Source organism: Ascaphus truei, chromosome 2, assembly GCF_040206685.1.
Source record: "Ascaphus truei isolate aAscTru1 chromosome 2, aAscTru1.hap1, whole genome shotgun sequence".
In the NCBI taxonomy this organism is placed as follows: domain Eukaryota; kingdom Metazoa; phylum Chordata; class Amphibia; order Anura; family Ascaphidae; genus Ascaphus; species Ascaphus truei.
Window position 1 is genome coordinate 79,515,060 of NC_134484.1, and position 21,133 is coordinate 79,536,192.

General features: G+C 42.1%; 1 protein-coding gene across 4 annotated transcripts in view; it reads left to right on the plus strand.

Moving 5' to 3' along the window:
• CNGB3 (cyclic nucleotide gated channel subunit beta 3) overlaps positions 1-21,133 on the plus strand; it is a 193,662-nt gene that overhangs the window by 36,396 nt on the left and 136,133 nt on the right. For 3 of the 4 annotated variants that reach the window (XM_075582968.1, XM_075582972.1, XM_075582974.1), the window contains one exon: positions 20,648-20,770. The exons of the other annotated variant lie outside the window; for it this stretch is intronic. In XM_075582968.1, coding sequence (XP_075439083.1) covers positions 20,648-20,770 — 123 coding nt within the window. The remainder of the gene's footprint in view (positions 1-20,647; positions 20,771-21,133) is intronic. 4 annotated transcript variants of the gene reach the window in all.

Sequence of the window (21,133 nt, forward strand, 5' to 3'; positions counted from 1 at the left end):
TCTCTCTTTCTGTAGCATTACAAATTGAGTTAGATATCTAATCTGTAGCTTGGAAATGGATAAGTGGACTCCAGGGATTAAATTAATTGATTCTATGTGTGAATATGTTCTTGTCACAAGGAGTTCAGTTTACCCACTTATCCACATACGGTAATCATTTCTTCTTTTTAGATATGGAGATATGCTGTAAATTGAATTAGTACTTTACATTAAGTAAATCTGCTCATGATTACTGAAGGAATTATTATTGTTTGCAATGTTTATTTAAAAAAATGTGTCTAAACAGGACTAAAAGTTTGACCTTAAAAAAAAAGCATACTTTCTTTTTTATTGGTTCTATTACAGTATATACCAGTGTTTCTGAACCGGTGTGCTGTGAAACTGACCATAGTGTGCCGCAAAGTTGTTTTTTATTTACGACATTATCAAATATGCTTATTCACGACCTGGTGTAAATGGCCCATAAATGTGGCTAGACCAATGAAAGAGCTAGCAAATTCCGATCATGCGCCACCCGCATCGCTTTAGTTCATGAAATACGCTGTTTGAGTATAGACGTATCGTTGGCTCACAGGGGGCCTAAGCCTCCGCGACGGGGAGCCTGGGGTGACATGATAATCGTATCGGTGCAGAGCCTCCACCTGAGAGGGAAGCCAACGTAGCGGGAGGAGCCCCTCACAGGACCCAATGACGATATTCACACACAGTGTAAAACAATAATGACCTCTACTGTCACAGATATAAAAGTTATGAGGATAGTCATGCTACTGGTTACAGCTACCCGCCAGCCTCACACAGCCGTAACCACCCACCAACATTCCCTACTATTGTTCAAAGTCCCCTCAGTACCTTATGAGGCCTTCAGGCACTCAACCGCACTAGTGTCCACAAGGATATAGCCCCACCCTCTATATGTAGTCAGTGCTGCCACTGTACTGTGTGTGTTAGTGCACTTGTGGTGAAGGTACCTGGTGGTATCCCGCTGGAGTGTCCCACACGAAGATCGTCTCTAGGCTTTGCAGGGTGATCTTGTCCCAGACCACCGCTCTCCAGTGATGCGCAACGTTGCAGCTGAGTTCTTGGCCTAAACAGCTAATGGGGCAGTGTCTCTACCCGAGGGGCCTGACTTATAGCAGCCACAATCTTCAAGGGAGTCGGGGCCTAGCTGAGGACTTGGGGGATGTCTGGCCTAGTGCAGGTGCCACAGATGCCCTGCACATACAGTACAACCTCCCCTTAACCTGTCCCAGCACCGACTGACTAGCAAGCCCTGAGCGCGCCAAAAGTATCCACTAGCTTCCCATGATTCTAGCAGCCCAATTGGCCGGTTGCGCCCATGTGATCCATGCCCCTAAGCATTATGGGTGAATGATAGTACTTCAAACAGTAATGTGGAAGGCGGAAATAGGGCCAGGTTTGGGAGAAAGTATAAGAAGCCCTGTTTTTGCCATGTAAAGTTTAAGTTGGCAGAGGGCCATCCAGGATGATATAGCCGAGAGACATTCAGAAACTTTAGTCTGTACAGCAAGGGTAAGGTCAGGGGTAGAAAAGTAAATTTGTGTGTCATCAGCATAGAGGTGATATTTGAACCCAAGAGATGTGATTAGGTTACCTAGAAAGTGTGTAAAGACAAAAGAGAAGAGGTCCCAGTATAGAGACCTGGGGTACCCTCACAGAGAGATCGATAGAGGAGAGGTGTTGGCAAAAGAGACACTGAAAGTACAATGGGAGAGATAAGATAGAGCTTTGTTACGTATACCAAGAGTATGGAGAATGTGAAGGAGAAGAGGGTGGTCCACAGTATCAAATGCTGCAGCGAGGTCGAGTAATATGAGCAGAGTGTAATGACCACTGTCTTTGGCAGCATGGAGGTCAAAAGTTATATTAGTGAGGGCTGTATCAGTGGAGTGAGCTGTGCGGAAGCCAGCCAGATACTCTATCACATTATACGCAGCTGGAATATAGTGTTTGTGAGACAAGATATTCCACCGCAACCAATGCTAGACCAGTCATTTCAGGAGAGCAACAACTGGAGGAGAATTAGCAGTTTAACCACCAAACCTACAGGTTTACTTTAACCTTCTTACCCATCCTAACTAACACATGGGGCAACAAGTACCCCCTATTTGTCTATCAGCCTCTTGTAGAACATCTGCCCTCAAAAGCCAGGGTACTCAAACAAGTAGCGGGCCATGGTGTAGCCTTCTTTAGCCCGAAGAAGGACTCTATTAGACTCTTTAGCACTTTGACCTTCTCATCCAGAAGTTGATAAAGCCTCATCCCTGTATCTATTTTGACCTTAAGAAACTCAAAACTGACTTTGGACCAACTACGCTATGAAAAGCAAGGTGGACCCAGAACTCTGCTGCAACCACCTGAAAAAGAAACCAAAATGTCTCCCCTACATGTCTTGGTTTCAGCAGGCCTCATAAATAAGAAGTTCTCCAAAAGTGCCTTATACTATCATTATCTGCTTAGACCCTCACTATCCATTAAAAAAATATAACAAATAACTTTAAACATATGAAATGGAGCAGCCCATAGGGAGGCAAAGATCCACCTAGTATTGCTCTTGACTGGCTAAATAAACAGAAGCTGAAAGGCAGACTCAACATCTGCCATTGTGAGCAGCGTTGATGAATAGCTAACATGGCCTTATCAAACCTGGCACATATATGGATCTATTGCTTTATTAACCAAGCTAATAAGAGGATGGGGTACAGTATGTCAATTTCACAGAAGAAGAAAATGAACTCCTTGTTTCCAAGGTCATTGAGCATTATGAGCAGTTGTTTGGCCTTGGAGCAGGTTGCATATCCAGTTTCCAAAACAGGCAGCTCTCGCAGGAAAAGGTGGATGCTGTCAATAGTGTGGGAGACTTTAAAGTCTGCAAGAAAAGGTTTGGGAACTGTAAGCACTTTGTAAAATCAAAATGGCAATAGAGAGGCAACATGCAGCTGGACACGGAGGAGGCCCACCCTTGGAACTTCACTATTAACAGTAGGAGATGAGATTGAAAGAAGCTATAACCCTCATTGTGGTCTCAGGGTTAAAATCTGATGTCAACTCAGTAGAGCCAGCAATGGTAAAATATATACGATTCTTCTATCATAAGCATTAATGCATAGACGACTAAGACAAGAGATCAAAGTAGAGTTGGCTTGAAATGCAATTTTTTAAAATCTAAATAATGTATACCTGTTTTACAATTAGAAGGTTCATAAGCATTGCTTATGAAAATGTTAGAGGTGTACCCCCAAAGTACAAGGTTTTCCTCTACTTCACATAGAGACCTACAGTATTTGAGTCCTCAACTGTGCAGCCCCTATTATGTTTTTTAATGACAATCATATATATTTACAATAGATAGACTCATTCATGTAAGACCATTTATAGAGACAGCAAATGTGTACATGTGTATATGATTTTTTTCAAATTCAAATATATTTACACTATATTATAGCCATACAGATGTACTGTAGTAAGATTTACTGCCGCCATGGGAGCAGACCAACAGGGTAAAATCTGAGGTCTTTGTGTGGCATGTGCACGGCAGTTAGAAAATGTGCCCAGGAGGATAAAGCAGTGTTAATCATCCCGGGACAGACAGTCTGTAAGAACAGCACCTAGGAATCCCAGAGAGAAACAGTCTTTCTCTGTGTGTCTCCCTGAGAAGCTCTTACAGCCATCCAATGTTTTATGTGTAGCGGGGCACCCCCTGGCTACTATTCTACCCAATGGGCTGGCAGTAAACCCTGGTATTTACAGGCTTGCCAGTAGTTGCTATGAGGTTTTCCCCTTCACCTTTGGTACTGCACTTGAGTGACAGCAGGGGGTGGTACATCCTGTTGTAGCTGGGACAACAGGGTGCACCCCTTCTGGCTGTACTTAAGGGCAGGACCGCCCTATATTTAGAGGTTGTTCCTTCCCTCTGAGGAAGGCGTCACATGACCAGGCGCCTGATATTGGGGCCTACCCATGTGCTCTTCCCTGCGGGGGGGAGTGAGTGTGAACCCATACCTCTGCTTCCGCTAGGGAGGTGGGGAAGAGCTAGGACGGCTGCGGATCCAGGGACCATCTCCAGTGAGAGCTGATCTAAAGAGGCTGTATCCGGCATAAGACTGCTAAGTAGCTGTTGTGTTACTGCAAAGTGTGTAGTAATAAACCGTTCCTGTTTGCAATATACCTCCGGCCTGGTGTGTGATCTAACTGGGGGGGAGAGGTACAAGTTCTACCGTGGGAGATGATCTCCATTTCCCTGGAGCCTATGGCAGATGAAGGCGCTGCACTGCTAAGTATTATGGGGGGTATGGACACCAGAAGCCTGTTTCTGTGTCCTAAAGTCATTGCGGATGACTCAGCCCTCTTGTTACCAGCAGATATGCACCACACACACCCTGTAATGGCCCCTATCTGCGATTTGGGGGGGGGGGGGGCACTGTTACATATGATTTTAAGTTTTCTATACTGTATTGAAGCAGGGGGTTTCCGGAAGTGAACCCCATTAATTTCAACTCTGGGTAACCCCTGCTTCTGGAGATATAGATCTCCACAGGATGTGCCGTACATTACCCCCCTTCATTACCACTAAGGTAATGAAGGCATTAACCTATCCCGCTACACCCTGAGAGGAATAACCACCCACACACAACACTGCCCCTTCAGCACACACAAAAGGACACCCTCCCCCCCCCCCACGCGGCACACACAAAATGGCACCCCTCCTGCAGCACACACAGAATGGCACACCCATCTGCAGAACACACAACATAGCACCCCATCTGCAGAACCCCCCCCCCCCACACACCTAATGGAATTCCCCCAGAATAGAATCTCCCCCCCCCCCTCAAAATGCAATCCCTCCCAAAAATAGAATCTGTCCCCCCGAAATGGAATCTGTCCCACCCTCAAACGGAATCTGATCCCCCCCCAATGGAATCTGACCCTCCCACAGTGGATCTTCCCACCCAAAATGGAATCACCCCCACAAAACTGAATCTGTCCCCTCCCATTAGAGAACCCCCCCTCATGGAAATCCCCCCCCCCCCCAAACAGAACCCCACCCAAAATGGTATCCCCTCCCCCAACTGAATTCTCCCCCCCCCCCACCCCCACCCCCTCACAAAACTGGGAGTTACAGCAAATAGAGGCCCGGGAGAGAGTTCACCATGCACCTGGATTAAGAGGTACCAACACAAAGACCCCCCCCCTCTTCCCCCCTCTCATTCACCTTAGTGGATGCCTGCTGCTCGGCTGCTTGCAGCTCTCTGCTACCTGCCACCCTCCTCACACAAGCAACTACACAGCATGTTCAAAAAGAATTTCTAACATTGTTCCCGCGCTGTGCAGTTGTTTGTAGTAGTCCCCTCCCATGAAGACGTCTCCTCCAATCCAGGCTCGTGGGAGGCGAGTCTGAGGACGGTGACATCAGGAAGCAGGGAAAATTTGTGGCCCCAAAATTTTGCCATCCTTGGCCCAGGCCTAATAGGCCTAATGGCAAATCCGCCACTGTGACCGTGCTCGTCTCCAATCACGAAGCGGACCTGCTGAGGTGGGGATGCAAATTAACTGACCAGAGTCCAGGGACAGAGTCCTGTTAGAGTATCCATAGTCGGTAAGCAGGCATAAGGTCAAGGCTGGCGGCAGTGGTGCAAAGTCCAGGCAACGGGTCAGGGCAGGTGGCAGGCAGTGAGGTCGGGATCATGGTCCTGGGTAGCAACAGGGAATACAAATGAACAGGCTAGCCTCCGAAACAGGGAATCCACAGGGATGGCTCACGAACAATGAAGACTCAGCCACAGGCTAGCACAGCAACAGGGAAGGCTCAGCTACTAGATCCCAAGGTGGCCAGGAACACAGGAAAGGCTCAGGAAAAAGGAAGGCTCAGTAACTAGAACCCAAGGTGGTCGGGAACATGGGGAAACATATACAATGCTCAGGCAGGGGCTGGAAGTCACTGGCTTCTATTTAAGCCCTTGAACAGGTGCAGCCAATATAGCAGACTGCCAGTAATCAAAATGTTCACAGCAGCCAGGTAAGGGCGGGTTCCAGCCAAAGCCTGGACAGGAACCCTTACAGCCACTGATTGATAGCAAAAAGTCATTTAGACGAGATAAGTCAACAGATCTTGATGAGTTTCTTATCAAAGCTTCTAGAATAGGCCCCATAGACTCCTCAATGATAAAATATCTTACATGAAATTAAGCTATGATCCCACCCTTGAATACCAACTGTGGTCCTTAAGACAGGAAATACATTCCTGCCACTTGAACAGACTGAACATTTGCAGACCATAATTTGCAGACCTTAATCAACATGCTCACTTATGAGCACATTCACAGGTTGCATACCTGTCCTAGATGTGTGACTGTGCTCATAAGTGATTCTTTTCATTTGCTGTATACTTTACGGTGGAGGGTTTTTGTCACTTTTTACCCACCATAACTTACTAAGATGTGGTTGAAACCTATCACAGCTTCAATTTACAAAGCCGGTATAACCAGCATTACACTGCTGAGACCCAAAAGGTCAAAAAAGCCATCTGTGAGTAGGTTAACTGGCTTTGTACTTAACCAGGCTATGCTGAAAGGCTGTGTAATGCAGCAGGCATAAGCTCATAGGGGTTCATGTCAATATGGACTTGAAACAAAAGGTGACCCTTTGTGCTCATTTACATGTCATTTCCCAGAATCATAGGTCAAAAAGAGAGAAAAGAAAGCGCTAATGGTCCCAAAAAATGTGATAATCAATATAAAAATATATTAACAAACCAAAATGTATCAAGTGGATAGAGATATTAAAAATATACAATATAAAATATTTTACATATGAAAACCTTTTCCCGAGTGTAGCAGCTGACGTCCTTATAGGAGGGATTTCCACATCTCTCCTAGTAGTAGAATTAACAAGAAAAATAGGGCGTTTGTGGCGCACACACTTCGATAGTTTGGAGAGTGAAGACAATAAATAATAAATGTCCCGTGGTGGCACAGATTAATAATGTACTTAGCTTTGCTTGCAAGATAGTTCCTTCAGTCTTTGACGTATATGCTTGCTCTGCTTTGCACAGTTGTCTGTTGTCTCTTGATTAAAAAGGGATAAAAGAATACATAGCGTAATACAGTTTATTATAAAATACAGAAAAATAATGTGTTGTACTGTATACACTCACAAACGGCGGTGTTCAACGGCAATTGAATAAAATGCTTTTCAGCAATATAGTTCCTCCTGGTCCTCCAGTCACTCCACACACAATAAGTTAATGTCTGCAGTTCCTAAAACAGTGCTGAAGTGCACATCTGGAGCCCTCGGTTTCCCACGGCTTTCCAGCGATTCCTCCAGCGGTGCGCGGTCTCGCTCTGATGATTGCGGACTGTGGGACAAGCACAGTCCTCTTGCAAGTTCTATGCGGGTACTTTCAATTTTGGTGCCAAGTTTTGGGTGGATTATGGTGGCCTGTAGAGATCAACCTTATGCGTTTCGCGAATCTCGCTTCGTAAGAAGTTATGCTGCAGTGCACCTGAACACCTCTTTTGTAGCCTGTCAGTTATAAATCATACATGAATAAAGGGATACAGCTTACTAAACTTAGACTTCCTAATTCCTGTTACAGATTCATGGTGTTAGATAAGTACCAGTGATGTTGAGAGTACATGATAATGATTCAGAACACTGAAGCAAAAATGGGTATATAGTTGCAATGGAGTGAATTTACAGCAAAAATTACTAGGACAGAGAGATTCCCTCCACTAAGAGAGGTAAAGGACAATTTGCACTAATATATGTATATAAAATACACTTAAATTAAAAATGAATGTTGTATATATTCACAGTTACATTTAAAAAAAAAATCTTAGTATAAATAAGATACATTGAAGTATTAATATTTTCCTTATGTTGCGGTATAATTTAATTAAAATTCATAGTAACAATAATTTTTTAAGATTGTATCAATCACAATGTCAAAAAACAAATAATGACTAAATAGTCTGAACATAATAGTGACAGTTTTATCGGTTTAAAATGCATTAAAAATAGCAACCCATATAGACTTATAAAATATGTTTAAACATACATGCAGTGGATTAAATACATAACATCAATGTAACGATAAAAAACAATATTAGACATAATTGTTTAAAAACCCAGACTTACTACAATAGTGAATAAAAGAAACCATAGTACAGTATATTCTTAGGGGAAAGATATACTGTATTATGAGGGAAGTATGATAGCTCAAATTAAAGTGACCAGATTGTAATACTAATACACATTAAGGTCTGACTACGAGAAAAATGATGTTCTTTATCATAAAAAAAAGCATGTGTTTATTATTTATAGGAATGAAACAAAATCTATGTCTAAATTGAGACCGAATGGTTCTAGGGTTTTAAGCGTATAAATCCAAAAAGATTCTTGTTGCGATATCTTTTGTATATAGTTCCCCCCTCTCCAATTAGTGGAAACGTATTCTATACCCCAAAACTTAAGACCACTAGGGTCACAGTTATGATGGGTTCTAAAGTGTTTGGAGACACGATGAGTCCCTAAATCTTTTTCTATATTACAGATGTGTTCTCCTAGTCTAACCTTTAGTTGTCTAATTGTTCTGCCGAGATATTGTAGTTTACACTTACATTCTAACAGGTAGACTACACCCGATTGAGCGAGTTTATCAGGGGATGCACATCGAATGGACTAATGGCCATTAAATTTAAGTTTTTTTTTTATTGTTGTGTTTCTTTTCGTGATTGTTTTGATTTAATTTGGTATTATGGTGGTTGTTTATTTTTTAGGTTGCCCACCCATTGACTGTCATAGTGGCAAAGCATGACCATATACACTAATATAGTTAGCCACTATGATGATAACGTTTTTTTAATTTGGTTTAATACTTGTGCGCGGGAGCATGGGATTTCCTGAGCTGAACTGCATTGATTTCAGCCTTGTGAACCCCCTATTTCCTGAGATACAGGCCCCTGTTTGGGGTGCCAGTATCCCCTTGCAGGATTTAAATCTCCCGTTCACCTGACACGGAGGATTTAAACATGGCAGGGATACCAGCACCCAATACTGAGGCCTGTATCTCGGGAAGTAGGGGCTCCCCAAGGTTGAAATCAATGTGGTTCAGCTCAGGAGACCCCTGCTCCCGCACACTAGTATTAAAATTAATGTTGAAACTGTATGATCGCCTCCTGGCAGCTCTTCCAGGCTGCAGTTTCAACTATCAGTTGCTGAGCGCTAGGATTATAGACCGATAGCACTTAGAAAAAAAGTTGTTGGATAGTGCATTTTTGTATCGAACTTTTAAAAAAACTTGGATTTTTTTCTTAGTGAATACCATTTTTACCAACATGTTTTATTGCGCGATAAATCAATGCACAATCGATTGGCAATGCACTCAGTTTATCACAGTTTAGTGAATCGGGCCCTATGTGTGCTATTACAATGTATAATATTACGCTGGTGCTCTAGGAATCTAGTGCTAAGTGTACAGGTGGTGTGTCCAACATATTGGGGACTGCACGAACAAGAAACTATATACACCACATAATCACCACATGGTACCCCTAACTTTGTGTAAAGATTTATTCAAGAAGGAGCACAAATTGTTCATGGCAACGATATGTTTACATGTCAAACAATGACTTCTACCGCAAGTGGAATTCCCACAGAGCTGGGTACGTACACCCATGAATCCATCTCTAACTTCTCTTAATTTGCTGTTATGCTTTGATATTCCTAGCTTTCCTGTAAACTACTGGAACCTGTTTTGGTAAGGTAGGAGCCAAGATTTAATCACTCAATAGAGTGTCCCAATTTTTCTTTAGGACACCCTTGAGGGAAAAGCGGCCTGGTTATATTGAGTAATAAACCTTGGATAATTCAGAAAAGGTTGAATTGGAGGTTTACCTCTCTACACTCATGATCTCTCTCTGCCCCTGGTGGAAACACTTCTCATGTTAGATTTTGCAAGTAGTACATTTCTATCCGCTAGTTTAGCTTGCTTGAAGGCCATAAACACTACTTATTCATCATAGCCCTTGTCCAAGAATTTTGTGATCAAGGGTCTAGCCCTGCTGTAAGGAATCCAATTTTGAAGAACATTTTCTTTTAAATCTTTAGCAAAAATAGATGCTTTGCTAAACACCAAATGCAGGATGGAGCAAAACAATGCTATATATATATATAATATATATATATATATATATATATATATATAAACGGATATACATATATATGAACGGATACTCAAAGGGCGAACCCTGGATGATGTACTGCTTGAATGTGGACTGGTACTAGGTGTGGCCTCCTGGTTGGTTAACCAACAAACAATACAATGAAGGTATGATACACAATATATCCAGGAACCATAGCAATAAAGTCACCCTAATAAGTACCTGATATCCATTGATGAAACAGGAAGAACAAGTAGCAAGCACCGAACACTCACTGATGTGCTGCAGCGTTCAAGTTTTTCCAGGCTCCAGGTGTTCTGAGTGTGCCTCCGTCATGGGATGCAGGATAAGAGGATTTGTAGAAAATAACAGAGCACTACTGAGAGTATCCACACTTGAAAAAATATTATAAGAGGGAAAGGGCGTTCTCATAAAAAAAATTATTTATTGGTCATGAGACAAAGTGAGCAATGTTGTTGCCCCACCAAGGTGTTGCGTGCTAAAAAAAAAGGACTTTATCAAGGTTTATCGATCATTAGCGTAACACCCCTCCCCCCTCCCCACCCCCAGGCAGCAGGAGATAGGGTGTACATATGTGTGATCAGGGTTTCCGACCCACTCTTGATGGGATTAGAGTGTTAGCTCCCCAGTTCGTTACCTCTGATCTCAGAGTTCCTTCTGGCAGGTTCATGCCTTGGCTGTAATGGAGGATGAAGTGGTGGATGTGAGGACAGGACAAGAAATAGGGCACCAGGACTTTTTGCAACTCAAAGGGGTTTATTGACAAGCACAACAGTTTCAGGGCATCCAATGCATCAAGGATCAATCTCTGCATACATCCCAGCCCAGGGGAATCACCCCTTCCCTTGGCAGAATAACACTAGGCATCTTCAGCCATAAAGCAAGGCAGGAAATACCAGCAATGGTAATACCCCATCTGTCTCCTCTCAGCATCCGTCTGGGACACAGAGGCATCACCCCCTTCCTTGGTAGGACAGGACTAGACATCCCAATGGCTTGAGGCCCTAAGTATAGTCTAAACACCCTCACCACCCTAAGGGGCAAGGCAGGAACACACCAGCCCCAAGAATCGTACAGAACAGACAGCAAAAGGGAGGAAACATAGTTTTGGTGAAAAATGGTGCCAAAAGTGCTGGGGTCCGTATATATTAAATGGAAGGGAGCACATACTGGGTAATGACTAATCAATAATCACAGTACTAAACCTATAAAGGGGCTCTAAAGATACCCTGAAGGTGGGGGTAGGTTGCCCAGAGACACCCTCCCCTTACCTCATTGGGTTTGCCCCAGGTAAACGTACTCACGATACTTATATCCCCCAGTGGCTCCCTTCCAAAGCGTGCCGCTGTATCCAGGTAAAGGAGTCCAAATGCGAAGTGTGTGCAGCGCACAGCAATAAGTGAGGATAGCAGGTCTGGCAAAGTGAAATCCTTTAATGAGAAGCCATAAAATAGAGGGCTGCAACCCTTCTACGCGTTTCGTGCTAGTGCACTTTATCAAGAAGTGCCATACACGGTATACAGAAAATTTAAATACAGCTGACTGCCTAAAACAGCAGTCAGCTGTATTTAAATGTTCTGTATACCGTGTATGGCACTTCTTGATAAAGTGCACTTGCACAAAACGCATAGAAGGGTTGCAGCCCTCTATTTTATGGCTTCTCATTAAAGGATTTCACTTTGCCAGACCTGCTATCCTCACTTATTGCTGTGCGCTGCTCACACTTAGCAAAAGGGAGGAACCTTACCTTTTATATCTGGGGAGGGGTTAATCCCTCTTCCCTCATAGCAGGGCAGGCCCAGCTGACATCACAGACCTAGTCAGTCCACACCCCCCATTCTAGCAGCTTCACAAGCTCAGACTTGTGCCTGTAAGTTGCTACTCTCATTAACTGAGGATATGTGATGTCACCAGCTCACTATTAACCCCAGCACTGTCTGCTCTTACCAGGATTTATGTGCCAGGCTGGGGGAAAATTAGTGAGGGGGCTACATTAGTATAGACCTTAGATCTAGCCCTCCGCCCCCCACCCCCACACACACACACACATTACCCTTAATTGTGATATCCTCAATACTATCCTCCACAGGGCAATCAGCTGGTAGAGCCAAAAACCTATTAGAGGTAGAGCATGTGTGGGGAGACATAATGTTGGCCCTTTTATGGACAGAGACAGGTCTAAATCTATCATTCCCATCTGGCAACACATGATCGGAAGAATCCATGGAATGATCTTGAAATTAATAACCACATGTATGTGATGTAAAATTATCATACGTATTGGGAAATCTCTGATTCAAATTCCTGCTCCAGTTTTTAACTCTGCTATTTGCATAATCGTCACTTTCTCTAGCGAGTTTATTCTTTTTCCTAGTAATGATTTCTTACTCAAAAGATTCAACTCTTTATTACAAAATTAATCTAAATGTAAAAACTCAGTAGTCTCCATAAATGGTTTCAAATTATTCTGAATGGACTCAATTTTGACCTCTAATATTTTGTCTTTCCTCTCTATAATTTATTAGTAATTTAATCAGAGAGAATGAACATGTCTCAAGAACATTGATCCAATTAGAAGTAAAATTGGTCTCAATCGTAAGTTTCTTCAAAATTTTCAAACCTCTTGCGACCAATTTTTTCTCAAGATATTGTTGGAGGGACAATAAATTCCACAAATTTTTCATTTCCTCCTTGGACAGCTTCTCGAATTGCATAAAATGTAATTTAATATCATTGTTCTCTAAATCTGAGGTAGTGATTTCTTTCACAATTTTAGCAAATTAATGTCTTCTGGCTAATCTCTCCTGACATGACTTCATCATCTTTAACAAATGTATGTAAACCTGACACAACTTCACTAAATATTATAATTGAATAAGTATATCTTCTAAACTATAAACCGTGTCAAGTGTAGGAAGCTATGATCAAGGGTTGAATGTTAAGAACAAACAGAATAAAGAGGGTGAAAACAGTGCAAAAATCACTAAAGTGATTGTATAAGGGTATTTACAGTCTAAGTACTATACCAATAGAAAAAAAAAATACTACATAAATATATATATATATATATATATATATATATATATATATATATATATATATATATATATATATAATCAAAAAATAAATAGATGATACCGTTCTGTGGCTAACGAAATGCTTTTATTTGTGCGAGCTTTCGAGATACACTGATCTCTTCTTCCGGCGATATTACAATGAATGAATCAAGCAAAAGGTATTCTTAAAAACAGTGTCTCTTGGAATGTTATCTGTGCTAGTCCTTCCCCCGGTGTGGATGAGATTTATGGCTAGAGGTGTTAAATTGTTCCTGAAAGTAAGTGATGTAAGCGTGTGTGTGTATATATCTGTGTGAATATAAATGAATGGAGAGCCCACAGTGTATACAGTGCTTTACAAAAGGGGTGTGTGGAGTGGGAGTTAATATAAATGGTGTGGGTAGGTGTGGAAATGTGAGAGATAGTAGCATAACTAAAAGTGTGTGTGGATACTATGTGGTCCCTATTGGTGTATAGGGATGGAAAAACAAGGTGTATTGGTATTTGTAAGAGACAGCTGTGTGTGCATACATATAGCACAGTATGTACAGACATCGTCTTAAGCGCTCATGGGGAGAGAGTTCACTTGTGTCAGTAATGACTCATAAAATTTCGATCTCTGTTTAGGCCACCGTTAAGTGTCCCGAACAGTTGCATAAATTTGTATTCATGCAACCGTCTCTCTTTCGGTGTTTTAAGATTACCTTTGAGTATGGCAACCCTCAGATCGTTCATCTTATGGCCAGAGTCAGAGAAATGTTCGTCGACAGGGCTGTCTCTTGTTCCGCGTGTGATGCTGTGGCGATGCAGGGTCATTCTCTTGTTTAGCCCCTGCCCCGTCTCACCTATGTAGTAGCAGCCTCCTGGGCATTTCATGCACATGATGAGGTACACGACATTGCTGGAGGAACAGGTGAACCTTCCTCTGATTTTGTATTCCCGATTCCTGTGTGGTATTTGTATTGTGTTCGCTGTGTAGAGCATTGCGCAGGTTTTGCATCTTGGGTCCTGGCATGGTTTCGTCCCGCATTCAGTTGTACTGCTGAATACACTGGCGACACACTTTATTCGAGCTCGGCTAGTCCCACGAATTCGGGTATACCCGGGTGTATTGAGGTTTGTGACTGTTTTCTGCCCGAGTGCATTGAGGTATTTTCCAAGCAGGGATTTAAGCATTTTATTCCCGCTGGCTGCAATACTGCACAGTATATATATATATATATACTGCATTACAATTCATGAATTTATGCCATCTGGTAGACACGCGAAGCATTGCAGCCTATTAAATCCTAATCATTATCATTTAACAGATCAGCCGCCCATCAGCCAGGCATGAACCCAGGCTGGGAAGGCAAACGCAACGGGGCTTGTCAGAGGTGAGGAGTGGCGCATTCCAGGTATCTGCCAGGTACATACCGGGTATTTGCTCGAATAAAGTGTGTCGGTGCAGTACTTTACTCCTCACCATAATATTCTTGAGATTATGAGGTTGTCTGTATGATAATAAGGGTGCTTCAGGGAAGACCCGTTGCAGTCTTGTATCTTCCTGGAGGATGGGTTGTAGTTCCCTGGCGATCTTGCGTAGGGCTCCTAGGTGTGGGTTATATGTGACCACCAAAGGTACCCTGTCGCTTGTCTCCTTCTGTTTGTATTCAAGGAGATTACTTCTTGGTATTCTGGTGGCTTTGTGAATTTGCTGGTCTACAATTCTGTGGTTATATCCACGGTTTATAAAATCTGATCTCAAGGCTTTAATCCGCTGGTCTCTGTCTGCTGTGTCGGAGCATATCCGGTTGTAGCGTATGGCTTGACTGTAGATGGTTGCATGTTTGGTGTGTGTCGGGCGGAAGCTGTTGTCCCTCAAATAGCTGGCTCTGTCTGTAGGTTTGCGGTATACAGAAGTCTTGGTTGGTTGGTTGTTCTTTATAGTAATGGTGGTGTCTAGTATAGGTTTGTCTGTAGGTTTGCGGTTTACAGAAGTCTTGGTTGGTTGGTTGTTCTTTATAGTAATGGTGGTGTCTAGAAAATGTACTTCATCCGGGGAATGGGTGAGTTTGAGGTTGATGGTCGGGTGGAACGTATTGAAGTTGTCATAGAACTGTAGGAGGTCCCCCTGTATGGGACAAGCACCTTTTTACCACATATGTGTGTGCCATCTGTTTATTTTTATAAAACAAAACAAAAAGAACGAAGTAGCGCCTCTAATATAGCTTATACAAAAATGTGATTAATGAAAAACAACTATGAAAGCATCCAATGGGGTGACATAAGTGGGTAAATTAAATCCAAACCAGTATTAACCAAGGGTAATAGGTTCTATAACGTATTTAAAATGTTCAATAACAAAGACCTAATACTTTAATATATAAAAAAAATACTAAATAACCATAACATATAAAAAGTATATGATAAAAAATGTAAAAATTGTAATAAAAAATATATAAAAAGGAATGAAAAACCTAAAAAACCTCAGAAAGCACAAAGTCCTATTCCAGAACAAAGCATCCAGATATAAGGCAGCCCGTTTCAAAGGGGTCACTACTTCCTGTTGATACCTATGAAAAAAGAAAAGAAACAGGCGCACACCTAGTGCAAGAGGGGGAACCTGTCCTGCGCATCAGAATACCAGCAATAGCACCAGGGTGTCAAGCCGTCATATAGCTGGCTGAGAGGGACCCTAATGTGACCGGAGTGTTAGGAGAGGTAAAAAAGTTCAAAACTCTTACCTTGAAGCTCCACTCCGGTCTGGGTCTTGCTCTCTCCTTCCTCCAGCGTCCACGTGCTGCCTTCAGTGCTTGTAGGTAGTTGGATGTGTGGAGAAGGCGCTACTGCGCATGACAGAACTGCTCAAAGTCCCGGATGAGGCAACAAACTTTATTGACACATAGGCAAAGGGGCTACACCACGATCTCCTCTCCTCCTCTACGCATTTCACCCCTGGGGACGAAGCCCCACTTCCAGGGGTGAAACGCGTAGAGGAGGAGATCGTGGTGTAGCCCCTTTGCCTATGTGTCAATAAAGTTTGTTGCCTCATCCGGGACATTGAGAAGTTCTGTCATGCTCAGCACACCTAGTGCATTAAAGTATAACAAATAGTTTATAGAACAATAAAAACAGTCAAATGCCCACTCACAAAAGTACAGGGTTTTAAAGCAGGTATGAGATTGGCTCTCATAAGCCAGTACTGCTGTCTGGTATCAGCAATGGAGTCCTCTCCTGTCTGCTCTCCGCATGGTCTGAGCAACCGGAAATGACGTTCCTCCGGTCGGGTGCACCACACAGGAAATCCCTCCGGGAACTAGCACCTCCAGTTTCTTGCTCCTGGTCAGTGAGACATCAGGGGAAGAGGATCCGGCAGTACTGGCTTATGAGAGCCTATCTCATACCTGCTTTTAAACCCTGTACTTTTGTGAGTGGGCATTTGACTGTTTTTATTGTTCTATAAACTATTTGTTATACTTTAATGCACTAGGTGTGCGCCTGTTTCTTTTCTTTTTTCATATATATATATATATATATATATATATATATATATATATATATATATATATATATATATATATATATATATATATATAGTAGAAGAATCAGTTGGCACTCCTGTATTGCTTAAAGTAGTAGGCGCATGTCCCATATACTGTAGATAATATAACCATACGATACCATTCCAGTCAGTCCGCAGTCAGGAAATCAGGAGACAGCACTCAGATGTAGATAACCAAAAAATTATGTATTAGTGTAAAATATAATACATCACAAAACCCAACGTTTCGGTCCTCAAATATGGGACCTTCCCCAGGGGAGTGCACTGTGATTATATATTGTTATCACTTTAGAATGTTTGTTCACCAGAAAATGTACTGTTTGTTGCTCACCAAGCTTAATGTTTTGCTCTGTTAAACAAAACAATTAGAGGGAACATTGACTATAAATTGTGATTTATACCTTTCTGATATTAGAGCAATGTGCTTGTATACACATGTATACCTAAACATGTTAAAACTATATTAAATGCCTTAATGCTATATTTATAAACGTGTTCTTTCTAAAGATAACTTACCACCAAACTTATCCCATCATCTGGAACAACTTTTTAGCATTCCAAAGGTCTGCTCAATGACTGAGCAAGTTGATATGTGTGCCTTGTTATTTCTGTTCTCAGCTGAAAATACAGGATTAGCAACCGGTGTGAGAAGCCAGGCTCAGCTTCTATATCCTGCATCACCTCAACCATAGAAGCACATTTGATTAACAGCACAAACTGTAGGAAAACATGACATTAGCAATTTCTTAACAATCTCTAAGAAAGATTGTGTTACTTACCTAGCAGCCAACAGTCTCAAAATGTCCAAAGGTAATGCCATGTTGGTTTTCCTCATTTCCCTTTAAACAAGCCTGTGACAGAAGGGCGTAACCAGGCTATACAATAAAGGTTAAGCCCATCTGTTTACCCCTGGCAGCTACATAGCACCATAAGCCAGGGGCCAGGTAACATAACATGCAAATGTTAGTGTCCCCTGCTTTTCTACTTTTCATGTTCCTTTTGCCCCAGACTCATGAAACTTTCTGCGTGTAAATTTTAGGTGGGTTATTTGGGTCGAAATGCAGTTGTTTTGTTTGCAGGAGTTCGGGGCCAAAGATATTGGTAGTCCTCTAATTCTCCCCAGCGTGCAGGAATGATATGCCCATATGCAGTTTGAATTACACCGGGGCTGCACTGTGTCCCCGACTCCTGGTTTTCGAGACCAGATATCCCAGTCATATGTCCAGCATAGATATGGGTGTCCCCAAATTATAATATGTATTAAAATATGTTTTAGAATGTTTGGTGCATTTACTATAAATGTCTATTCATTCAGCCCGGGCATCCATATAGGTGCTGGGAAGTCTGGATAGACATCGTAGTTCAAAGAGGAGATGGGATGTTGAGAGGTCTCGGGGTGCTAAGTGGCCAGGGAAGGGTGGAGTACTGGGTCCGGAGAACACCGACCCCATACATGGAGGACCCTCTGGTTTGCCTGACGCAGTGGAGCCTGTCTAGTAGGTGGCAATGGGTTGACATGGGGAAGCGGCAGAATGTCGACGCGTTTCCCATTGGTCAATTCATATCCTGCCCGCGGGGCATCCAGAGCCGGCTTGGCACACACCCTCCTCTGACATCAGCCAAAGAACGAGACCCTATTCCTATTGGCTGACAGAGAGGCATTCCCACGCTCTGATTGGTCGCTCCTCCTTCTTCCATGCGGAACATAGAACAGCAGAAGGAATGTAAGGAGATGCCCCAGTCAGAGAACCAGACGATCCTGTGACTTGGGCCGGTGATGCAAAGGCGGGCTTTTCAAAGTTGTTCTGTTACAAATAGCAGAGCAACCGGCTTAATTTTTGGAGCTAAGAAAGCCTGCCTAGCTCAGACTGTCAGGCGCGAGGTCCAAGTTCTCGTTTTAGAACATAACAGTCGCGGCTAGAGCTTCTAGCCGAAAAGTGGACCAGGAAGCCCGGTTGATATTCCGGTCAGGTTAAGCCTTCCGAAGCAGGCACCTTGCACCTATTTTAGCCTAGTTTTCACCCCCAGAGTCCCAGCAAGTTTTTTTTTCGTCTGTATTTTGTGTATTCATTGTGTGTACAAGGGTTTACCCGAATAAACTACATTTTATTCAACTACTGTGTTTTGCCTAGTGAATGATCCCGATATAAAAGTGTTAAAAGTCCTGGTCTCCCGTGACAAGGCCCCATTTGGAGAGGGGCCCTACTGTGGCCAGCCCAGGGCTGCAACACATGGAGAAGCTACATCCCCCTCTGACTAATACTGTGTTCACAACTATTTGTTCCTTATGTCTTATTTAGCACTAATAAGCACCTTCCATCTCACATCTCACATCACATCACTAAGTGGGTATTGACATTGAGATTTGGGGGAAATTGTTAGGCCAGACAGCATCTGAACAGAGAGAATATCTCTGTGCTTCCAACCGGAAAAAACACATATACTCTCTACTGCTCCCCTGACATCCCACCAACCTAGAAAAGATAACAACCAGCCCTTTCCGCATGGTGGTCTCCAACAGTATATCCACCTTAACCTTATCTCTTTATTCATGATCTTTTCCATCATTATATTTCTCACCGATTAATGAAGGATTGGCACAGTTTCAGGTTTGGAATCTGAACCTAATAATAAGAACTCTGCAATGCCTTGCACGGCCCCCAGGGAGAGCAAAATGGTTAAATAATCATTGGTGATTCTACAGATTCACATATGTCTTACACACAATTGTTTTCTATGAGTGACAGGTATTGCATAGTAGCTGATTCTCAGGTCTCGCTGGCAATTTTTGGTCTTATTTTGCAGCTTTTTGAGTAATTTTGCCTAATTGGCCATATCGGAAAAAATAACGGAACATTTTCCAGAAAGTGTAATTTAAAACCACTATTTGGAGTTTATTGAATACAGATTGAAATATTCAGTTAAGAATATTGGGTGCTATATTTGTGTACTAATCAAGACACTTTTTTCTTTTTATTATTTGGGCAATTTGTACTATTTGCAATATATTTTATGCAATGTACAGTCTTTAGATGGCATTTGAACAAATGAAGATATAAAGGTACATTATGAATGTTAGCTATTTGATTCCGAGGATAAACCAATGAAGCCAATTTTAGAGTGACATGGTATTTTTAAAGTCTAGATTTTTGTGCACAGAATAGCTCACTGAGTGATGCACAGATGTAGCAGATATTATTGCTCACACCGGAGTATTGCAGCGTGACACACACACAACGCGTCAGTGGAAGCATCCACCATTTTCTCTGCATTAGATGCACGCTAAAATTGCATCTGCACAATTTCATCTGCCAGCGAGCGCCAGCATGTGCAATAATGTCTGCTACAACTGTAGCATTGAATGAACTTGACATTGTGTTTAGAAATTACTTTACTACACATGACATTGATGTTGGAAAGCTTTAATTTTCCTATATTCTTATTTTATGCAAGGTAATTAAAGTATCATCCTAAAATCTGCTGTTTCAAAACATTTTGAATAGCTTTATTTAACTCTTCACTGATAAGATCAAAAGCATTAAGTGTAAGCATAATTATTATAGCCTGCATGCCTTGTGAATTGCCACTTAAGGGATTCTAAACAGTACATCTGTTTTCTGTGATAACAGAGGAATCTTGTACCTTTGAAATATCACTTGTCAAGCGATTAAGGTGCCATATTTACTAAGCTATTCTATTCCATGGGATATTTTTGGGCACTGGAACATGTCTTATAGCATAGTACTGCTTAGAGATTAAGAACCTTGACCTTACTTTCATTACGTAGGACAGTTATCTGGTAGATGTGGCTATGCTTACTGCTAATTTTGTCTCTTTTTACTGACAAGTGGGACCATAGCTACTAGAAAGAATCTGGGTGTTCTCTTCAGACTACCATTTGTCATCAACTGCATGAAGAGTTTTTTGCAAGCTCAAAGAAGATTCAACGTAGGCAGCTCTTTCCTAACGAGGTGAGTTGATTTTAAATTCTTACAAAGTTGTAAAGATAATTGAAAAAGTTTAGAGTGAAACAATTGGATTAGCAGAACTGGCTGGAACACACCAAGATGATTATTAGACATGTGTCTTTCTATCCCTAGCATTACCTTAATTCGTAGCTACGGTATTATTGTCCATTTCTTATTATGTCTTTATCAAACTCAATTGCAGTTACTTCTTTCTTATTTTATAAACTTGACATTCCTAATGTCTGTATCTCAATGTTTTTTTCTCTTTCCCTTCTCTCTGTGAGCTATTTTTATAAAGCCCATTTAAGTAATTTGGGTGTAAATCTTTCCAAACAAGGAGAAGAGAGCTTCACGGCATATTGAGAG